This window comes from Capronia coronata (assembly GCF_000585585.1).
Source record: "Capronia coronata CBS 617.96 chromosome Unknown acBCG-supercont1.4, whole genome shotgun sequence".
Lineage (NCBI taxonomy): Eukaryota > Fungi > Ascomycota > Eurotiomycetes > Chaetothyriales > Herpotrichiellaceae > Capronia > Capronia coronata.
The window spans coordinates 1712745-1730771 of record NW_006912896.1 but is presented as its reverse complement, the minus strand read 5'-3'; the positions used below and the strand labels follow the sequence as shown (position 1 = coordinate 1730771).

At 52.2% G+C, this 18027-nt stretch overlaps 6 protein-coding genes across 6 annotated transcripts; 4 read left to right on the top strand and 2 right to left on the bottom strand.

Annotated features, from left to right (window-relative positions):
• Positions 1-93: 93 nt before the first annotated feature.
• A1O1_05177 (uncharacterized protein) lies at positions 94-816 on the top strand (the record flags this gene model as incomplete). The annotated part of the gene is made up of 1 exon (XM_007726063.1): positions 94-816. One exon carries the CDS (start codon positions 94-96, stop codon positions 814-816), a length of 723 nt encoding a protein of 240 aa, XP_007724253.1.
• A 687-nt stretch (positions 817-1503) lies between these two features.
• A1O1_05176 (uncharacterized protein) lies at positions 1504-4705 on the top strand (the record flags this gene model as incomplete). Its single annotated transcript, XM_007726062.1, has 3 exons — positions 1504-1515; positions 1568-3134; positions 3186-4705. The coding sequence occupies 3 exons, from the start codon at positions 1504-1506 to the stop codon at positions 4703-4705; spliced, it is 3099 nt and encodes a 1032-aa protein (XP_007724252.1).
• Positions 4706-4986: 281 nt separating this feature from the next.
• Positions 4987-5494, top strand: A1O1_05175 (large subunit ribosomal protein L29e; the record flags this gene model as incomplete). The annotated part of the gene is made up of 3 exons (XM_007726061.1): positions 4987-5161; positions 5213-5264; positions 5356-5494. The coding sequence occupies 3 exons, from the start codon at positions 4987-4989 to the stop codon at positions 5492-5494; spliced, it is 366 nt and encodes a 121-aa protein (XP_007724251.1).
• A 3520-nt stretch (positions 5495-9014) lies between these two features.
• On the bottom strand, positions 9015-10747 carry A1O1_05174 (uncharacterized protein; the record flags this gene model as incomplete). The annotated part of the gene is made up of 5 exons (XM_007726060.1): positions 9015-9422; positions 9477-10250; positions 10307-10461; positions 10516-10608; positions 10666-10747. The coding sequence occupies 5 exons, from the start codon at positions 10745-10747 to the stop codon at positions 9015-9017; spliced, it is 1512 nt and encodes a 503-aa protein (XP_007724250.1).
• Positions 10748-14312: 3565 nt separating this feature from the next.
• A1O1_05173 (uncharacterized protein) lies at positions 14313-14823 on the bottom strand (the record flags this gene model as incomplete). Its single annotated transcript, XM_007726059.1, has 2 exons — positions 14313-14562; positions 14615-14823. Coding segments are annotated over 2 exons (459 nt in total), but the record flags the coding sequence as incomplete, so codon positions are not given.
• Positions 14824-15282: 459 nt separating this feature from the next.
• On the top strand, positions 15283-18027 carry A1O1_05172 (CAMKK/CAMKK-META protein kinase; the record flags this gene model as incomplete). The annotated part of the gene is made up of 6 exons (XM_007726058.1): positions 15283-15458; positions 15509-15578; positions 15631-15780; positions 15828-16625; positions 16673-16810; positions 16867-18027. 6 exons carry the CDS (start codon positions 15283-15285, stop codon positions 18025-18027), a joined length of 2493 nt encoding a protein of 830 aa, XP_007724248.1.

Sequence of the window (18027 nt, the reverse complement as noted above, 5' to 3'; positions counted from 1 at the left end):
CGAAAGCGAGAACCACAGCCTTGCCTTCTTAGCCTTACCTTCTTAGCCTTACCTTCTTAGACTTACCTCAGCCTTGCCTCAGCCTTGCGCGCGATGCCGAAGGACAACAACGGCGACGAGATCGTGTTCAGATCCATCCTGGACATGGTGGAGGACTCTCAACCGATCTTTGGACCGCGTACCAGACCTCCTGATTCGGTGTGGGTGGGGACTTCATACGGTGTCGTCGGACAGGCAGTTCCAGCCGGCAGTCATGCGCAATTAGAAGGGATCCAGATGCCCAGGAAAGACGCAGTGAGGTTGAAACAACATGGAGAGAAAAGAGTAATGCCAGCGGCGCCCTCGCTGTTGGAGTCGGTAACCCCTCGCCGCCGAATGCCATTATTCGGGTCAATGTCTCCCTCACCTCACGAGTCATCAAGCCAAGCACTCAGCGGCAATATCAGTCCTGTCACCTCAGATAATCCGATCACCCCCAGCCCAGCGTCCCCGATAGTGGCCTCGAATCGACAACAACCGATCACATTCCCACTCACTCCGCCGTCAACAAACGAACACCCCGGGGTAGTGGCCCCGTCGAAACTGTCCACCATCAAGGAATGTGACACCGAGGATGAGCGAACGCCGCCACGAGGACGTGGAATCAGCAGCCTGATCAGCAAGACCGCATTGACACCAACCCCAAATGCAACCCCAATCGAGGTCATGCTGGGACGCAAAGAGAAGGCGAGGCTCTCCCTCCACAAAGAGAGCTTGACTCAGGCGAGGTCGAGGCAGGCGGATAAAACCAAGGGAAGTACGGAGGTGGCAGATTAGAGCAGAAACAAAATCGGTCAAGAAACAGGCTGCTTTTGGGAAGCTGACGGCGCGAAGACGATTGGGCGATATTTGTGAGAGTAACACGTACCTGGAAACAAAATAGCAAAGCCGTACAGGGATCGGTGGAGATGGGACCCCGCCGCACACCCATATCTCACAGCGAGAATGGATGGCTCTGTGTGGGATGCGTCGAACATGTATCTGATTAATGGAATAGTATCCCGGCTCCGAACCCCTGCCTGGCACCATGACTGGTGTGTAGGTAGCTCGATGTCTATCTGGAGGGCGCTGATAGAAACCGACGGGGCTGAGGAAGAAAGGAGAAACTGCGTCTCTGCATCAAGCGACTTGCGGCCCACCGTAATTGATGCCAAGGCCGGTGTTTCTGAGACGCTGCGTTTCCAACTTGAACCGTGGATGGAAGTGCGGCCACAGAACCGGCATCAAGACATCTCTCTGCCTACTGTACAACCGACTCTTCTAGCAAACTTGAAGTGTGATATCTCTACACATCATCCCCGACGCCCCTCTATCTATTCAACTGTCCCATTGTCCCTCTGTGTGGCCATGGAATAATTCCGGAAGCACGTGCTTCCACTTTCGTCACGCCCAAATGCGGTGACTATATCATTCTACCAGTGTTCCGGAAATCATAAGGTGGGTGAGGAACACTGGCATTACCTGATGGAAGACCAGGTCAGTAGTATGCGCTGTCAAGATGGGGCCTCGTTCTAAAGTATCTCTTTAGATAATATCGGCGATTCAGATCGCTTACCATCCCTCCTCCGACCCTGCCCTCAAACGACAGGCCTTCGACTACGTAAACCAGTTGAGACAGGAGCCTTCAGCATGGCAACCTTGCTTGGCCATTTCACTTCGATCTCCTCTTCAGCCCGTCGTCATCAGAGTCTTTTGCCTCGAAATCGTCAATAATGCCGTCCAAGCGGGCTTGGTCGACCCCCAGGGCTTGAAGGCCATCAAGGAGGAGGTCATGGCATATCTGCAGAAGTCCTACGCTGGCAGCAGTCAAGATTCTACTCCTGACCCGGGGACGGTTGTGAACAAGTTCGCTCAGACCATCACATTCCTCTTCGCTGCCTTTTACGAAGCGGGGTGGGAGACCTGCTTTGATGACTTACTGGCTCTTACTGCAACCCAGTCCGGCTCGAGAAACAACTATCCCGGCGTCATCTTCTATCTTACAGTCCTTAATTCTATCCATGACGAGATCGGCGACCAACTACTATCCAGGTCCCGCGCCGAACAGGACCGGGCCAATACGTTGAAGGATCTCATCCGCCAGCGCGACGTTCAAAAAATTGCACGCTCCTGGGAGGAGATATTGTCACAATGGAAGACCTCCAATGATGCGGTGGCGGAGCTGTGCCTGAAAGCCGTGGGCAAATGGGTCAGCTGGGTCGATATCTCATTCGTCGTCAATCAACGCATGCTTGAGTTGCTGTTTCAGCAGCTAGAGCGAGCGCAGAAGGTCAATCCTCGTGAGAGCGAAGAACAGGCTCGAGATGCGGCCATCGATGTTTTCACAGAAACCATCGCAAAGAAGATGCCACCTGCTGACAAGATCAATGTCATCACATTCCTCAACCTTGAGAACGTTGTCTCACAACTAGTGTCGTGTCCACCTTTGAGCGATAGCCGAGCGTCAAATTACGATGTCGACCTTGCCGAAACAGTCGCGAAACTTGTCAACACCACGGTGGCCGACATAGTCAAGATTCTAGAGACCGAGAACCAAAACTCTCCGTCCTGGGCAAAAGCTGAACAACTTCTGGTGGCATTCCTCCCACACCTTCTTAGGTTCTTCTCAGACATTTTCGACGAAGTCTGTTCTACTGTCCTCAACGCCATGAATGATGTTCTTGCGTTCCTGCGCCGTACTAGCCAGGGCGAGGCGGCTTCTGCCCAGAGAGCAGCCATGCTTCTCCCTATTCTCAAAGCGATCTTCGGGAAAATGCGGTACGACGACACGGCTGATTGGGGCCAAGAAGATGAGCAGACCGATGAGGCCGAGTTCCAAGATTTGAGAAAGAGATTGGCCGCGTTGCAAGCTGCTATCGCGGCCGCTGATGAGCAACTTTTCATTGAAGCAATCTCAACTCTCGTCCATGACACGTTCCAGAGACTCAGCGTGGAGGGGTCACAACTCAACTGGCGAGACTTGGATCTCGCACTGCATGAAGTGTACTTGATGGGCGACCTAGCCGTCAAGGCAGGTGGTCTGTACCAGAAAAACAAACCTAACTCTCCGGCGGCCGAAAAGCTTGTTCGTATGATGCTGGAAATGGTGCAGTCTAGTAAGCCATCCACTCATAGTTTCATGTCACATAAGCTGACTTTCACTACAGACACGGGCTCATTTGGTCACCCTGCCATACTGCTCCAATATATGGAAATCTGTGTCAGGTACAGTACCTTCTTCGAAAAGCACACCGAATATATCCAGCCAGTGCTGCAGAACTTTCTGCAGCTGGCACATCATCCCAGCCCGAAGGTCAAGGCACGATCTTGGTATCTCCTTCAGCGCCTTATCAGACAACTCCGCCTACAAATCGCGGACGCTGCTGAAGTAGTCGTCCAGAGTCTGCAGGATCTACTGGTTATCCGTGCGGAGCTGCCGAGTGCAGCAGATGGCGATGATATGTCGTCCGATGGCGAGTCTGCGGCAGATTCGACATTCACCAGTCAACTCTACCTGTTCGAAGCCGTGGGTTGCATTTGTGGCTCGACTTCCGTCCCTGTGGTGAAACAGGTTCAGTATGTACAGGCAATCATGCAACCTGTTTTCTCCGACATCGAGCGCAATCTTGAGGCTGCGAGGACAGGCAATGAACTTTCCAACCTCCAGGTCCACCATGACATTCTGGCCTTGGGCACTCTGGCTCGGGGCTTCTCTGAATTCACTCTTGGAAGTACTGCGCAAGGTGGCGGGACCGAACCGGCACCACAGGTTAAGCAGGCATTTGCACAGGTGGCTGAAGTCACGCTTGTTTCTCTGACTGCCCTCAAATCGTCGTTCCAGATCAGAACTGCCGCAAGATTTGCCTTTTCCCGGCTAATAGGAATGGTCGGCACTCAAATGATGCAGCAGCTACCTCAGTGGGTTGAGGGTCTCCTGACGGAGTCTTCTTCTAGGGACGAAATGGCTCTGTTTCTTAGACTCTTGGACCAGATCATCTTCGGCTTTAAGAACGATGTCTCCGACTTCCTGGACCAACTGTTCTCCGGCCTACTACAACGCGTCTTTGCTGGTATAGCGGCCGCAACATCCGGTACCGACGACGAAATCGAACTGGCCGAATTGAAACGAGAGTATGTCAACTTCTTGCTGGTCATACTTGGAAATGATCTCGGCGGTGTCCTGGTCAGCGCCACCAATCAGCCGATCTTTGAATCTGTGATTAATTCAGTTGAGCATCTCGCGAGAGATGTGGAAGACTTCCCCACGGCAAAGATGGCGTTCATTCTCCTCTCCAAAATGTGCACCGTCTGGGGTGGCCCTGACGTGGTATCTGCGACCGGTCAGGCCAGCGGCGACGCACGAGCACCGCAGCCAGCTCTTCCCGGCTTCGATCAATTCATGATTACGCGGTTTTCACCTTTGTGTTGGGCACTGCCGACGAACCCTTCTTTCAATAGCAAAGATGCACAAGCGCGGCAAGCCCTTGCAGAGGCGGCAGGGCTGCAAAAGACCATCTACAGCAAGACGGGCCAACAATACTTGACCTGGTTGCAGGAAAAAGAGTTGAGGACGATGGGCATGAATGACGCTCTGATCAACGAATATTTGCAAAAATTGGCCACGTTGGAGCCGAAGGCCTTTAAGACGTTCTTCCCAAAGTTCATCGCTCAGGGCGGTCAGATTTGAAGGGCTAGAAGCGAAAAGCGAAAGCATCAGAACTGGAGTGACATGGCATGGATGATTTGCATATGATACCAAGGACTTGCTGGAATATGTGATCTACAAGAGCCTCGCGATAATGAGGTGCTTTCTTTTTTCAGAACGAGACAAAAAGACATATTGACTGAATATGACTTGCAGACTAGATGTAACACAGTAGATGCGTTCGTCTTGCCGAGTCTGCATATGGAGTTGGGTTCGATAAAGGCGTGACGGTCTCTGAGTCTCATCTCTATGAATGCCAAGCCATGCGTATCAGATGCCAAGCCTCGGCCGACCTGCCCAACCAAGCAACCCACATTCGGAGACCGGGCACCGCACCCCAAATTCGAGAACTTCTGACAACGACTACCACCGCCAAATACCGTCCGACATTGATCAGCTGCGCGTTCCGTAGGTCACCAGAATCCGTCAAGATGGCCAGTGAGTATCAGATGTATCGAAACAGAGAAGGAGCAATCTGACGGTGGACAGAATCCAAGAACTCGTCTCAGCACAACCAAGCCAAGAAGGCTCACAAGAACGGGTACGATCTTTTCTCATCAATCATGCGCATTACTGCCGGTTTGCGGTCGAGTTGGGAGACGATGGAAACTAACGTAGTCTACGCATCACAGCATCAAGAAGCCCAAGACCCACAGATATCCCTCGCTGAAGGGCACGGATCCTAAGTTCCGAAGAAACCACAGACACGCGCTGCACGGAACGATGAAGGCACTGAAGGAGGTCAAGGAGGGAAAGCGAGATGCCGCATAGATTTGAAAAGATGAAGAATGAATCCAAGTCTGGTGGTGGAAGGGCAGGCGGAGGCGGTTCACCCGCACGATAACCCTGGACTCAGTGGTCGGACGACGAATACCCAGACCGACCAGAAGACAGATTGATCGCGACGGATAGAGATTTCAACGCTCGGCTAACCATACGCCTGAGCGCGGTCTTCGTTGACACATGACGATGAAGTTCCCTTAGGACGGGTCTATCCGAAAGAAACAGATGAAGAGTTCAATGCCGCCCCTCTCCTTTGCGCTTGCGCTCTCGCTCTCACCTGCCGTACCGGTCTCCCTCCGAAGCGATCGTTTTCTTACTGGACATTGTCCTCCTTTCTTTTTCCCCCATCCGATGGCATTTGTGTGTACAGCGTCGCGTTCTCATGCCTCAATGCGCGACGTCTGAAGGAATATTTCTATCGTGCCTATATCAACATCTGAACCTTCCAATTACCAAACACTTCCCTTCTCACTTGTGGAGGATGGTGCATGGACGGAAGGTGACAATTCTCTTGCCCTTTTAAACATGCCTGATTGTTGACTCCAGCTGTGGCTGAGCTCATGATACTACAAGTCTCGAAAAAGAGCGTATAGCACACTTGGCGTGCTCGAGTCTTACGCATCTGCCTGGGATCTTGCTTTGGCTGTCGAGCACCGCAGCCCAGTCCGGCAAGCGAAGATTGCTTCGTCTGGCGAATGTGATCATTTTCGCGTGTCTTTTCTCGTCAACCAGAATCCCTGCAAGTATAGCTTGGACGCTGTTACACCTTTCGCTCGGTCCCCCATATCAGCAGCCACTGGGGTTTGCATCAGCAAGCAAGCGGTCTTGAAGAGGTGCCCTTCTCGCGACATTGGGAATACCCTTGGAAGCCATGCTATGCTGTTGCTCGTCTTGCCGTGCTAGTTCCATCACATTTTTGTGGTGACTCTGTCAGCCGTGACAATCTTTGTCATCTCGCTATCCCTGGCCCTTTCTGATATATCTAGCTTCGGAAAGCGAGAAAGTACGTAATATGCCCATGGCCCTGGCAGCCGCTTACCATAAGATGGCGACCACAACACAGTCTGAAGAGCTGATGTAAACATTCAACCCCATCCCGTCCATCCTTGTCAAGAACCTACGTGTACTTATTACAGAGCATCAATAGCATCAACGTCCAGTCAGACCGCGGCATTCTTCAGGCATTTATTGCTTTGAGGGAAGCCTCTCATCAGACCGATTGACACAAAAATGCCCCTCCAGTTTGCAAAGGTACGTCGGGCCGACAAGTACTACTACTACGTACCTACGACGGTCGAAGTAGGCTTGCGGCTTCATGGTACAGGTGACTTTAGCGAAAAGAGATGGAAATGTGGTACAGTTGCATATTCTGAAACTCACCAAAAGACCCGACGATCCACCGTCAGAATCCTTCTCGAAAAGCCACCGAGGCACTTGTCCGAACCATGAACAAAGGCTACCTGACGCCCTGGTGTATTAAGGAAGGTAGGAAGCCTCTAAGCCCCATATCAATACCTCTCTGCCTTTTAATCAAGCACCACGCAGTGCAGCGCTAGGAGATCCTTCCTCATCCAGCTAGATCGAGGGCTTGCCACGTTTCTTGGACCTCCCCCTTCCCCTTCTTCCCCTGGTGGACTTGACAACGAATCTCGGGGCTTCGATCGCCTTGGGTAAGAACAGACGAGCCGAGGCGAAGCGAGTCGACACACGCAAGGTCTGCCGCTCCTTTCCCGTACGTTCTACGTTCTCCGTGGGTTCTTCTTCGACAGTGCTATCTGTCCAGGGGTTGAATCAGGACCAGAGTTCGTTCCTAAGGATGTGATGTGATGCCAGGCATATTCGGCAGGCCATGGATCCAAGACCAAACCCGTTTCGGGATACTCCGGTCAGTCACCATCGAGTTGAAATGTCCACGAGGCTGCGCAGTATTCCCAGTGAATAGGTAGCTCGGATACCAGCCCGCGTTCTCCCAATCCACCAATGCAACACGCAAGTCCGCTGCCTGGAGACGATCGAAGTCGCCATTGACGGTCAACGAAACCTCAGAGAACAACTATTGTTCCATCGTGATATCACTCACAACCTAACAAATAGGGCAACCGAAATCGGTACTACTATGGCTACTGTATATATTGGACTATAGGGTATCTATCCATCCATATACAGTGTCATAGATACCTGCCCTCTTTGGAGCTCTGACAACGGTGTTCAGCACGCACTACACCACTCCAGTACACTACTGTGTAGTATGTACCCGGCATTATCTACACCCGCTCCAGCCCCCACAGCCTCGCGGACGACAGAAACATACAGAATATATTGGGAGGTCCCGATGTCCCATATCTGTCTGGGTCCTGTGGCGGTAGACTGTGTACTAGGTAGGTACCCAAGGTACGTACCGAGCGGCACACTACGGGACGTACCTACCTATGTACGGAAGACACCACCGGACATTCCAATCCCCACCGACTTGCAGAATCTCAAACTCGGATGTTCGTTCACCCCCGTCTTACTGCCCTCACCTTCTCAAGCCAGCTGGCCGGCCACATGTCCGATACAGTAGGAGAGACGTGACTGCGAAAGGTATGATCCGAGTGCGTACCATCGACGACAAAATCGATGACTTGGGAGGCTAAAGCCTGGCCTCGACTATCTCTATCCCTAGCTTTGTTCAACTGACCAGTGGGTTGATTTTGGGTTCAAGTTCAACCATCGCCTGATGTCCGCTACAGCAGTGTTTCTTGTCATCTACCCCGTAGAGTATACAGTCAACATGTCCACACGATCATATTCACACCCCCGGTCTCAAATTGAGCAAACAATATCGGTGGCTTCCCTGAGATCAACCTTCTCATACACAACCGACAAATTGTCGTTCTTGGGAATTCATCTAGCTTCGCTTCTTCAGATTTCTGCTCCAACCCCCCATCCCTGGCAGCAAAGAGATCGAATGTCATACAGGAGCCATACCCTGCGAGCCATAACGACAAGGACATATTTTCTCGGTACCCATTTCTTTTGTACAGCAACTGGCACAGTAGCCTGTAGAACGCGTTCTGTGGCTTTGCTTGCCTTGTCCGCTGTGAGGCGGTGCTCCTTCTGTGTGGCACATGTCTGACGCTATGAACCTGACGGAGGAACCTGACTCCATTTGCTGCGTCTTAACTTTCCCGCCGGAGACTCTTTCAGCCACGCATTGCGTCGGCCATATTGTACATGTATGCCATGCGTATAACACAACGAGTCCCCTTCTTTTGCTGTCCTATCCAACCAAGTTTCGATGCAGAAAGCAGGAAGAAGAATGTAGAAAGAACGCTACCTTGATCCTGTCCAGCTCGTCATAGGCTCCTGCGAGCCTGCGTACCATCAATCCGAAAGGTGACAATGTCCAGCCAGAATATACAGGGCTCAAATCAATCCTTGGCGCCGTATGCTCAAACGTGCAGGACGTGACCATAACAAACAAGACGCGAAAAGAAGTGTTGGTACTCTCCAGCAAACATCGTCTTCATCCTGGGTATATTTTCGTGTCGAATCCTTTCCCAATCTCCCCTGGCCTCGCATGTGTTGATCTTGGATCCCACTCCTTGAGTTGACTGGGTGGCCTCGGGTAGGAATAGCTCGTTTGCGGATTGACATAGGCACGAGCGGGACTGAAGCGATCTTGTTTCGAATCCGGCTCCGGTGAGAAGATCGATTGTGATTGCGGACTCGTCAGAACACGATCTGGGGTTTGAATGTTCAGTTGTGGCCCCGTTCCGCTCAGCATTTCGTACGTACGAGGGTCGATCGATAAACGCCTAGCATCAGCCGAGACGAATTCGTTTTGTCGCCGGACCTTTGTTCGGAAAAATTCCATCCAGCCATGGGCCATGGCCCATCGGCCTAAGAACATCAGGCACCAAAAGCCGCTGAGCTAAAATGTTTGTTAGAACTGGCCAGGTGGTCACGACAGTGAAGAGAGGCTTACCCCAAGGACAATAAGCACCGCCAGCACCACACCCTCTGACTTGACCAATCCTCTTGTGTATGGCATGCATTGTTCCTTATCTCCTTGAGCGAGGACCAAACACGTAAGCCAGGGAGTGGCCTTGTGCAGGAGCTGCTCGTTGATTTGCGTGCTGTTATCCATCGACACAAACACCACAGCAAAGAAAACGACTTCCGCAATCATGACCAGTACGATGCTCGCGCCCCGCCACTGTAGCTGCACAAGCTTCTTCACCCTGCGGTAAGTCTGCCTTGCTGTCATCGACTTCACGCTAGTCGAGTATGTCGGAGCCTGAGAGCTGGAGTTGGTAGTGGGTTTGTCGTCAAGAATACTTTTCATGTAGACATGAACACAATACCCGATCGTGATGAACTGGAGCACCAAACCCATCGCGGCAAAGGCTAGCAGAGGGCCCCAAAAGTCCTGCAATGCATCCCTATGGTTGATGTGGCAGACATTTCCGAACCGAAAGGAGACACCAGTCAGGCTCAATGTCAGGGCCAGTCCGATGATGGGGATGAGCCACCCAAAAGCCAACGAAGCATAAAAGAATTTGTCACCTGGCACCACTTCCCAGCAAATCTGCAAATGAAGGGCGAGTGCCCGGCAGAATACCCAGATGACGATTGCCCATCCTCCGAACAACAGGAAAGCACCACTGATTGCGCAGACACCGCTAGTCTGCATGTCATTTGGAGTGATTTCGTTCAAACATTGCTCGGGCTTCGCGGCCAGCGGAATGATGAAGGCGAGCTAAATGACCAAAAATTAGTACTGTGTTCGCCGCACGACCACAAAAGTCGACAAACCTCAACGAAGACCACACCCAGAGTGAGGCAGACACTCAAGTAGTGTCTATGGGTGTATTTGACGGGAAGCACAACGAATGACAGGATGAGGTAGACTGAAAGGATGAACGCTGCCACATTGACCCAGTTGGCGATCTCGGTCCGGCTTTCAAATCCTGAAGGATGGTCAGCTCGTGCGTTCAGGACTCGTCCTTGTTGAAACGTCATACCATCAGGGTATGTCCAGTCAGTTGACGGGCAGGGCAAACAGCAGGTCAAGTTCTGCAGTTCGGGTAGGGGCATACAAAAGCGACCCGGTATGACTGGAGACGGTTAGAAGTGGACTTTGCGAAGACATGTCCTGGCACCCGGGTACGTACATCCGCCGGTATCTGGAAATGCGCTTTCTTGCAAGAAGGGAGATGGGCACAAGCCCTTCAGCGCCGAAGAAGGGGAAGACATTCTCGAGTACTTCACAAGCCAAAGACCCAGATCGTGTTGATCTATAGTCTCATGACCGCGGTCCGCGTCGCTGGGGCCGTATTGTGGTCTTGGGGTCGATTGTCCCAGTAAATTGGCAAGACAATGGTCAAGACGGGGCGAGATAGAGGACGGTGTAGAAGAGTGTCGTAAGAGAGGGTGGATGGCACGGGAAGCAATATCAAGAGGCCGGGCACTCGAGGATCATGACCGCAATCTCAGGAGGGGTTGAAAACGAGGTTCTCAATCGTGTTTTCAGACGCGCAAAAAGGGCAAAGGCTTTTTGAGGATCGAGCAGAAATGGGTGTCAGGGTACACCCATGTCAGCGGCATCAACACTGAAGATTCGGTGGGGTTGAGGAAGACTTGATAGACCACGAAGAATAACCTGGCCTGTCGAAACGGCGGCATGGATTCCTGGAAGTCTAGGACCTGCAGCTGGCTGCACCATCTCTCTAGCGGTGTCGTGGGTAGAAGCCAGCGAGCCAGGTACCTTCGTGCAACGCCCCAGGAGGTCAAGCCGACTTTCTCGTCGCTGCAGTCGGTGGGGAGTGGATTCGATATGCGGCGCTGCGGTGGAGATGAATGTCATGCACACCACGAGCCCACCTTGTATGACTGGAACGGTTAAACCTCATCATTGCCCAGTTGCCGGCCTAAGCCCCAACATCGAGAAAGGCAGAAGCTAGAGTGAAAAGGAGAAAAGACTGAATGCGAGGTCCAACTGGCCAAGTCATTCGTGGGGCTGTTAACTTCTCATCGCATCCTTCTCGCCATGCTCTTTCGCCAATCACTGGCGTGGATTTAGTTGTCCCAGGTGATCATCAGTCGGAACAACGCGTCCATGCCGGAGCTGAAAAGATCGTGGCTGTACTAGAGTAAATGTGAAGAGTGGGAGCAAATTGAACGCGACAAGTATGAGACTCTGCGTAGGATTGGATGGGGAATGCGTCGTCTCGTCCACCGTGTTTTTGGTCCCAGGGAGCTCGACCGGGGTCGGAGACAGGGGCTAAGGAGGCGACGCAGGAACGAACAGGGGTCTCACTCAGGCCGTCCGGGGTGCCACCGGGCAATTTGCTCTGTATAGTGTGCGCAAACTGAGCAAAATCGAGATCCAAGAGGCTAACGAGGCCAGGGGTACAACGACCGTCGAGAGTGGGATTCGATTTGTCTGACTGTGCTAATTTTCTTCCAGGGAAGACGGAGAACGCTGAGGGGAGGACAGAGAGGTCTAGCCGGACCGAACTACAGAGAGTAGTAGGAACTCGCCTGGGTGGGTTCGTTTCTGCTTGGGTTCTGACCAAGGGGAAGCGGAGTGATAAAGGGTACGACGAAGACCAAGGAAGAAGGCGCCTGACTTCAATGGGAGAACTGGTGAGATGTAATGTTATGGTCCAGGAAGAGAGCAGGTCAGGATCCAAGCCATCTCAGAAGATGCATCCCATACCTGTACTGATGAAGGAACTGCTCGTGCTGCTCTGAAAATCATACCTGACATACTACTAGTACTGACTGTAGTACCTTCCAGTAGTACTAGCACCTTACCTAGAGTTTCGGTGCCTGCGCCCAAGCCGAACTGCCCGCGCTCACCAGAAACAGTCAAGATCATCAATTGCCCCTCGCCTGGGCAAGTTGGGCCTAGCTCAAGACCTGAACCTCTCCCAATGTGCAAAAGAAGACATCCTGCTCATAAAGGTACTTATTAGGTTAGTATAGGTAGAGTATAGGTACTCACCGTGAGGCTTCTTTGAATGCAGGTTCCTTTTCTGCTCCCCTCTATACTCATACTCAGACCTCCTCCCGCTCGCTCTTCCTAAGCATATCGAGTTCTCAATCTGCCCCGGCCAGCTGTCTCCTGTCATGTCAAACCACAACTTCCGTCCGATCGCATGCCCCGGAAGTCCCTGCCATCTGTCAGGTGTCGATCCTACAGGAAAAGACTACATACCCTTGCTACCTATACCAGTACTACCACGCAAAGGACCTATCCTACACTGAGCGTGCCAATTCGTCCTTCACTCAGGTGTCCTCTTACATCGCCTTGACCAATGTTCCGTCGACTCCTTGACTTCTCGACGTTGCAGTACCTCAAGCCTGTGTGCCTTCCAGTTCTGTGACATCATGAACCCATGCTCTCGAACCTGTCGTGTCTCCGTGTCCTCCAAAAGACCTGCATGCCAGCCAGTACGTACACACCCAGAGCCAGCCAAAGAGCGAGCTGTTGGAAGCAGAAGAGCACAAACCGAGCCGCGCAGTGCCACCGACCACTAGTATCTCATCACATAGACTGCTGCCGAAGGCGCGCAAGGTTTCACCTGTGTGTCGCGTCCAATATGCACGCACACTGGGCTCAGCTCGTTCCTTCGCCAATACTGACCTTACCATGACACTCCTCACGTTGGTTGTGGATTGATCTTAGTATTGACGGATAACGCTCTTCTGGCTGCTGGGGGTCGACTCTCCCTGCATGCACGATCCGCCAAATGTAGAGTGCCCGACCTCCCCTCCTGCACCGTCAGCCGGGCTGCCGGGCTGCCGCAATACACAGCAGATACCCTCGAAGGCAGTCTACAAATCCATGTCTGATAACAGCATAGTCAATTTAGAATCTTACGTGCCGTGCTCACCGCCGCAATCATCAATATCTGAACTCTTCGAAACGTCGACCGTGGCACGTGGCCGTAGGGATAAAATATTGTTGAGTTAAAACAGTCACACACCCTCTGCGCCGGAAAGTAGTGATGCTTTTCGGATCAAGCTGCCCCTGAACAAATATCCCAGAAGCCGACACAGGGGTTTTCAATCCACGGGCGACAATTTTCAATTCTTTTTGCCATTTCCCATGTTTGGATTTTATGATTCGTTCAAACCACAGTACCGTCACTCTAGCCGCATGCTGACTGTTATGTCCATCGGCCCAATCAGTGACCAGATACGAGCCTTTGCATTCAGATTGGTTCTTCGCGGCACAGCGGTCAATTTCACCTTCGTGCCGACTTATAGTTGCGGGCTCTGTCGCCTCTCCAAAGGTCAAAACCGCGCCGGGGAAGTACTTCGAGGTTTTCCAATAATATGCTGTATCACAGGGACTGTTTTGTCAGTCCTAGTGTCAACCAGAGCCGTTGTTTGCATCCTGGAGAGGAATGCGTTCAGGGTGGCCAACAGGACAGGCCTGACATTAGGTAGGCCAAATTCTGACATCAGTCCTCATCAGCATGACCGCTCTCCCGGTGCAGCAGTTAAACATCTTCCACTGCCATGGAACAAGTGGTGTGATCTTGTCATGCAAGCCCGTCAAGCTCGAATCTGAACACAAATGAGATTGAGCAAACTGTCTTGGACAGCACCAGGGTGCACGCATTTTCGGGAAGGCGGCGTTGATACCACAGTGCCGGCTTGGGCTAAAGGAATTTCGAGGGATATCGGCATGACCTCTGCTTAAGAGGTCGTTGATCAGTTTTGCGGGCTTGAGCTGCTGCTCATGCTGCATTCAGGACACGATCCTGGGCCATTTGTGAGTTGGGATCCTGGGACGATCTCCGACTCTAGAATCAGGACATACCACGAATTGTTCTAAGCTTGCTTCGAAGAGCTCATTGTTGACGCCCAAACCACCAGGATGTTCAACCGGCGACAGTGGGTTCTTAACCACAAACTCCACGTAGCAATTGACGTAGATTTGTTGTAGTGCTATTCGCATGGAACCGGACTTTGTGTCTGTGAGCATAACGAACTTGATATTGGTCGGAGTCTCGTAGTAGTGGAGCTTGTATTGCGACGTTCGGTAGGAAAGGAAACTTCGGCCTTGTGTCAACGCAGCATTGGATCTTAGGTCTTAAGAGGACCGACCTGTCATCTTCTCCCCCTAACTTCCGCACTATATTTCGCAGTGAAAAAACCGTCCCGAAAACGAGCTTGGCATCATTATCAGCGCTCAAGGCAGAGCGTGCTTGAAGGCCACCGTTGCTGTTGGTGTAGGGCTGCGAAGACGGTCGTGGTGGGTTGACAGAGGCTGAAAGAGAAGGTGGAAGCCACTTTTTCTTGTAGATACAAGCAGCTATGGCATATCAGTGCCCGCAATGTAAATGTGAGGAGGAATAACTGCTCACCATGTCGATCAAAAATATAGAACGAGTATACCACCATGGCGGAAGAAATGACTCCGTCTGGCCAAAGCAGGCTCAGGACCCTCACATGGGGAGTATCACGTACCCGCCGTTCACTCACGTACTATCGAATCGTCCTGGCGAGAATGTTGTGCATCCACAACAGTAGGATGCCAAACAGTTTGATGATGAACAATTCTAGTATTGCAGGTCAACTCGCGTCGCGAGTTGGAGAGAACGCAATCATCAATCGTGTGTCCAATGCGGCAGGTGCCGCGGAGACCTTATCCACGTCTCGCGGAGATCCTCCACCTCCGCCGTCACTGCGGAAGCATTTCTGCGCTTATGGGCGCACCATTAGATGGGTCATCGGTCATCGCTAAGACAATTGTCTGTAATGTCGGATGCCTCATGGACTTGGTTACATCCCCTACGTCCACGTCGGCGGAGGAAGCTGTGCGCATTCCTACCGCCGTGAAGAAGTCAGGTCATTCCCGCGGACTCTCAGACTCACATGGGATGCCCCTCGATCCGGACGCAGACAACCCCTCCACCAAAATCCAGAAGCCGCCAATGACAAAACATCTGTGAGACTGGCCTCAGCGAAGGTAGATGGCGCCCGCTAACCATGCTCCAGGTCCAGCCCCGAATACCACAGCCCTTCTCGCCATCATCGTCGCAACCCGTCAGCCCCCAAGCACGTCAAGGTATACCACCTGACTGACAATACATGGAACTCGTTGACCTAGCCTGGTCCAGGAATCGTTGAACGCTCGATCCGAGTACGTCACAAGTCAGGATGATGGCGGTGCCGAACATCGCATCAATCAGTACATTATCAAACAAGAGATTGGACGTGGCTCGTTCGGCGCTGTCCATCTCGCAGTCGACCAATATGGCACGGAATACGTAGGTTGTTCTCGGCCACCTTCTAAACGTTCGCTGATCATCCACAGGCGATCAAGGAGTTTTCCAAAGCCCGGTTGCGGAAGCGCGCCCAATCCAGCGTTCTTCGGAAGCCCTTTCAAGAGCGACGTCGCGGTGCTCTACAAGGCTTCAATTCTCCTTTGCACAGAAATGTCGGCAATGAAGGGGAGGCGCCACCCAACTCCATAGACCTCATCAAGGAAGAGATTGCCATTATGAAAAAACTCAACCATCCGAATTTGGTTGCTCTGATCGAGGTGTTGGATGACCCTACCGAAGACTCACTCTACATGGTAATGGAAATGTGCAAGAAAGGAGTCGTGATGAAGGTCGGGCTTGGGGAGCGAGCGGATCCGTACCCAGATCATGTCTGTCGGTGCTGGTTCCGTGATTTGATTCTGGGGATTGAGTACCTGCATGCTCAAGGAGTGGTACATCGTGACATCAAGCCAGACAATTGTCTGATCACCGAAGAGGATGTACTCAAGGTGGTGGATTTTGGCGTATCGGAAATGTTCGCTAAGGACTCAGAGATGCTGACGGCCAAGTCGGCCGGCAGTCCTGCGTTTCTACCTCCAGAATTGTGTGTGGCGCGACATGGCGACGTATCTGGCCGGGCAGCTGATATTTGGTCCATGGGGGTGACGTTGTACTGTTTGAAGTACGGCCGGATCCCCTTCGAACGATCGGGCATTTTCGAACTCTATGAAGCAATCAAGACGGAAGAGCCTGATCTGAGTGAGGAGCAAGACGAAGATTTTGTGGATCTGATGCTGAAGATCTTGGAGAAAGATCCCCAAAAACGGATCAAGATGAAGGAGTTGAGGGTAACACCGAAGATCTGTCTTCGTGGTTCTCGCTGACAAATGTGCAGGACCACCCTTGGGTGACCAGGCGCGGCACCGACAAACTCCTCTCCGAGGAAGAGAATACAGCTGACCTTATCGAACCACCGACAGAGGCGGAGATGAACGAAGCCATAACGTCCAACATGACGAATATCCTGACAGTTGTGAGTGTTTTGTTCCCTGCGCCTGGCGGACCGGGCAATGGTTGACTTGCTATCAGATGAAAGCGGTTAGGAAATTCAAAGCCTTGTTAGAGAAGAATAGGCCTCCTGCAATGAAATCAATCCTCGGAGACCAGGACGATGCCCATTTCTCGCAGCCTCCAGCTATGATGTCTACGGAGGAAGCCACGTCTCTTCCCCCTAAAGCGCACAGTTTCCATGCGCTTGATGGAGCTCATGATGCCGAATTTGAAGAGCGCGAAAAGCTTCGGCATGATATAAGCCGATTGAATATCAAACTCGTGCCTACCCTGAGCGTCGACGATGCCACCATTACAGAGGAGGCGCGAACGCTGAGAGCCGACGAACACCCTTCTGCGTTAGCGAGCGATACCAGCACCGATACAGAAAGTCCGCTCTCCAATATCTCGTCTTCAGGAGACATGGAGCGTCTGGACCCCACGAAACTACCGCCTTTCCGGACCCTGAGGCTGCACGCGAACACCACGGACGAAATAGGGCATCGCGGACAGGCACACAATCCTCTGGAAGACCACTTATACCTCCATATCGGACCGTCGACCTATGCCGGGGTCAGTTCTCAAACGGAGGACGGAGGCGGTTTCCTACCGGAGGATGACGCATATATTGTCAGCGAGAGTCCTGGTGCGGCAGACGTAGATATATACGAAACGGCATACCGGGATGAGATTGAGCGAATCATGGCCAAAGCCAAAGAGCAGAACAAAGAGCCACACGTCTACACAACACGGCGAGTGGACGAGAAGCTAATGGCGATTAGTGGACTTGCAGGCAAATGGGCAGCCATGGGCGAGGAAGCGAAGAATCAAATCAAAGACTATACGCAGTTTTCCACGAGGAAAGCACGGGTGACCGAGGTCAGTCGTGCACTTCGGCATGCGGCGCGAGAAGAGTACGAACGGCGCAAACTGGAACGGCGAAGACAGATCGCGGCAGAGAAAGCAGAACGAACGACACACAGGACAGAACAACCCGAAACCGCACCCAAATTGACCGCTCCTACTGGCAAAGAAGTAGAAGAGGCACTGACCAGCAGCCCCGAATCAGGAAGCAGGCAATCGTACCTTTGGAAAGGTAAGGCTGTAGACAAAGGTCGGCAGGCCCGAACATCTATGAGAGGTCTAATGGACATGGTTAAGAACAAGAGTCGCACCAGACCCAAAGAAGAAGATGTCTGA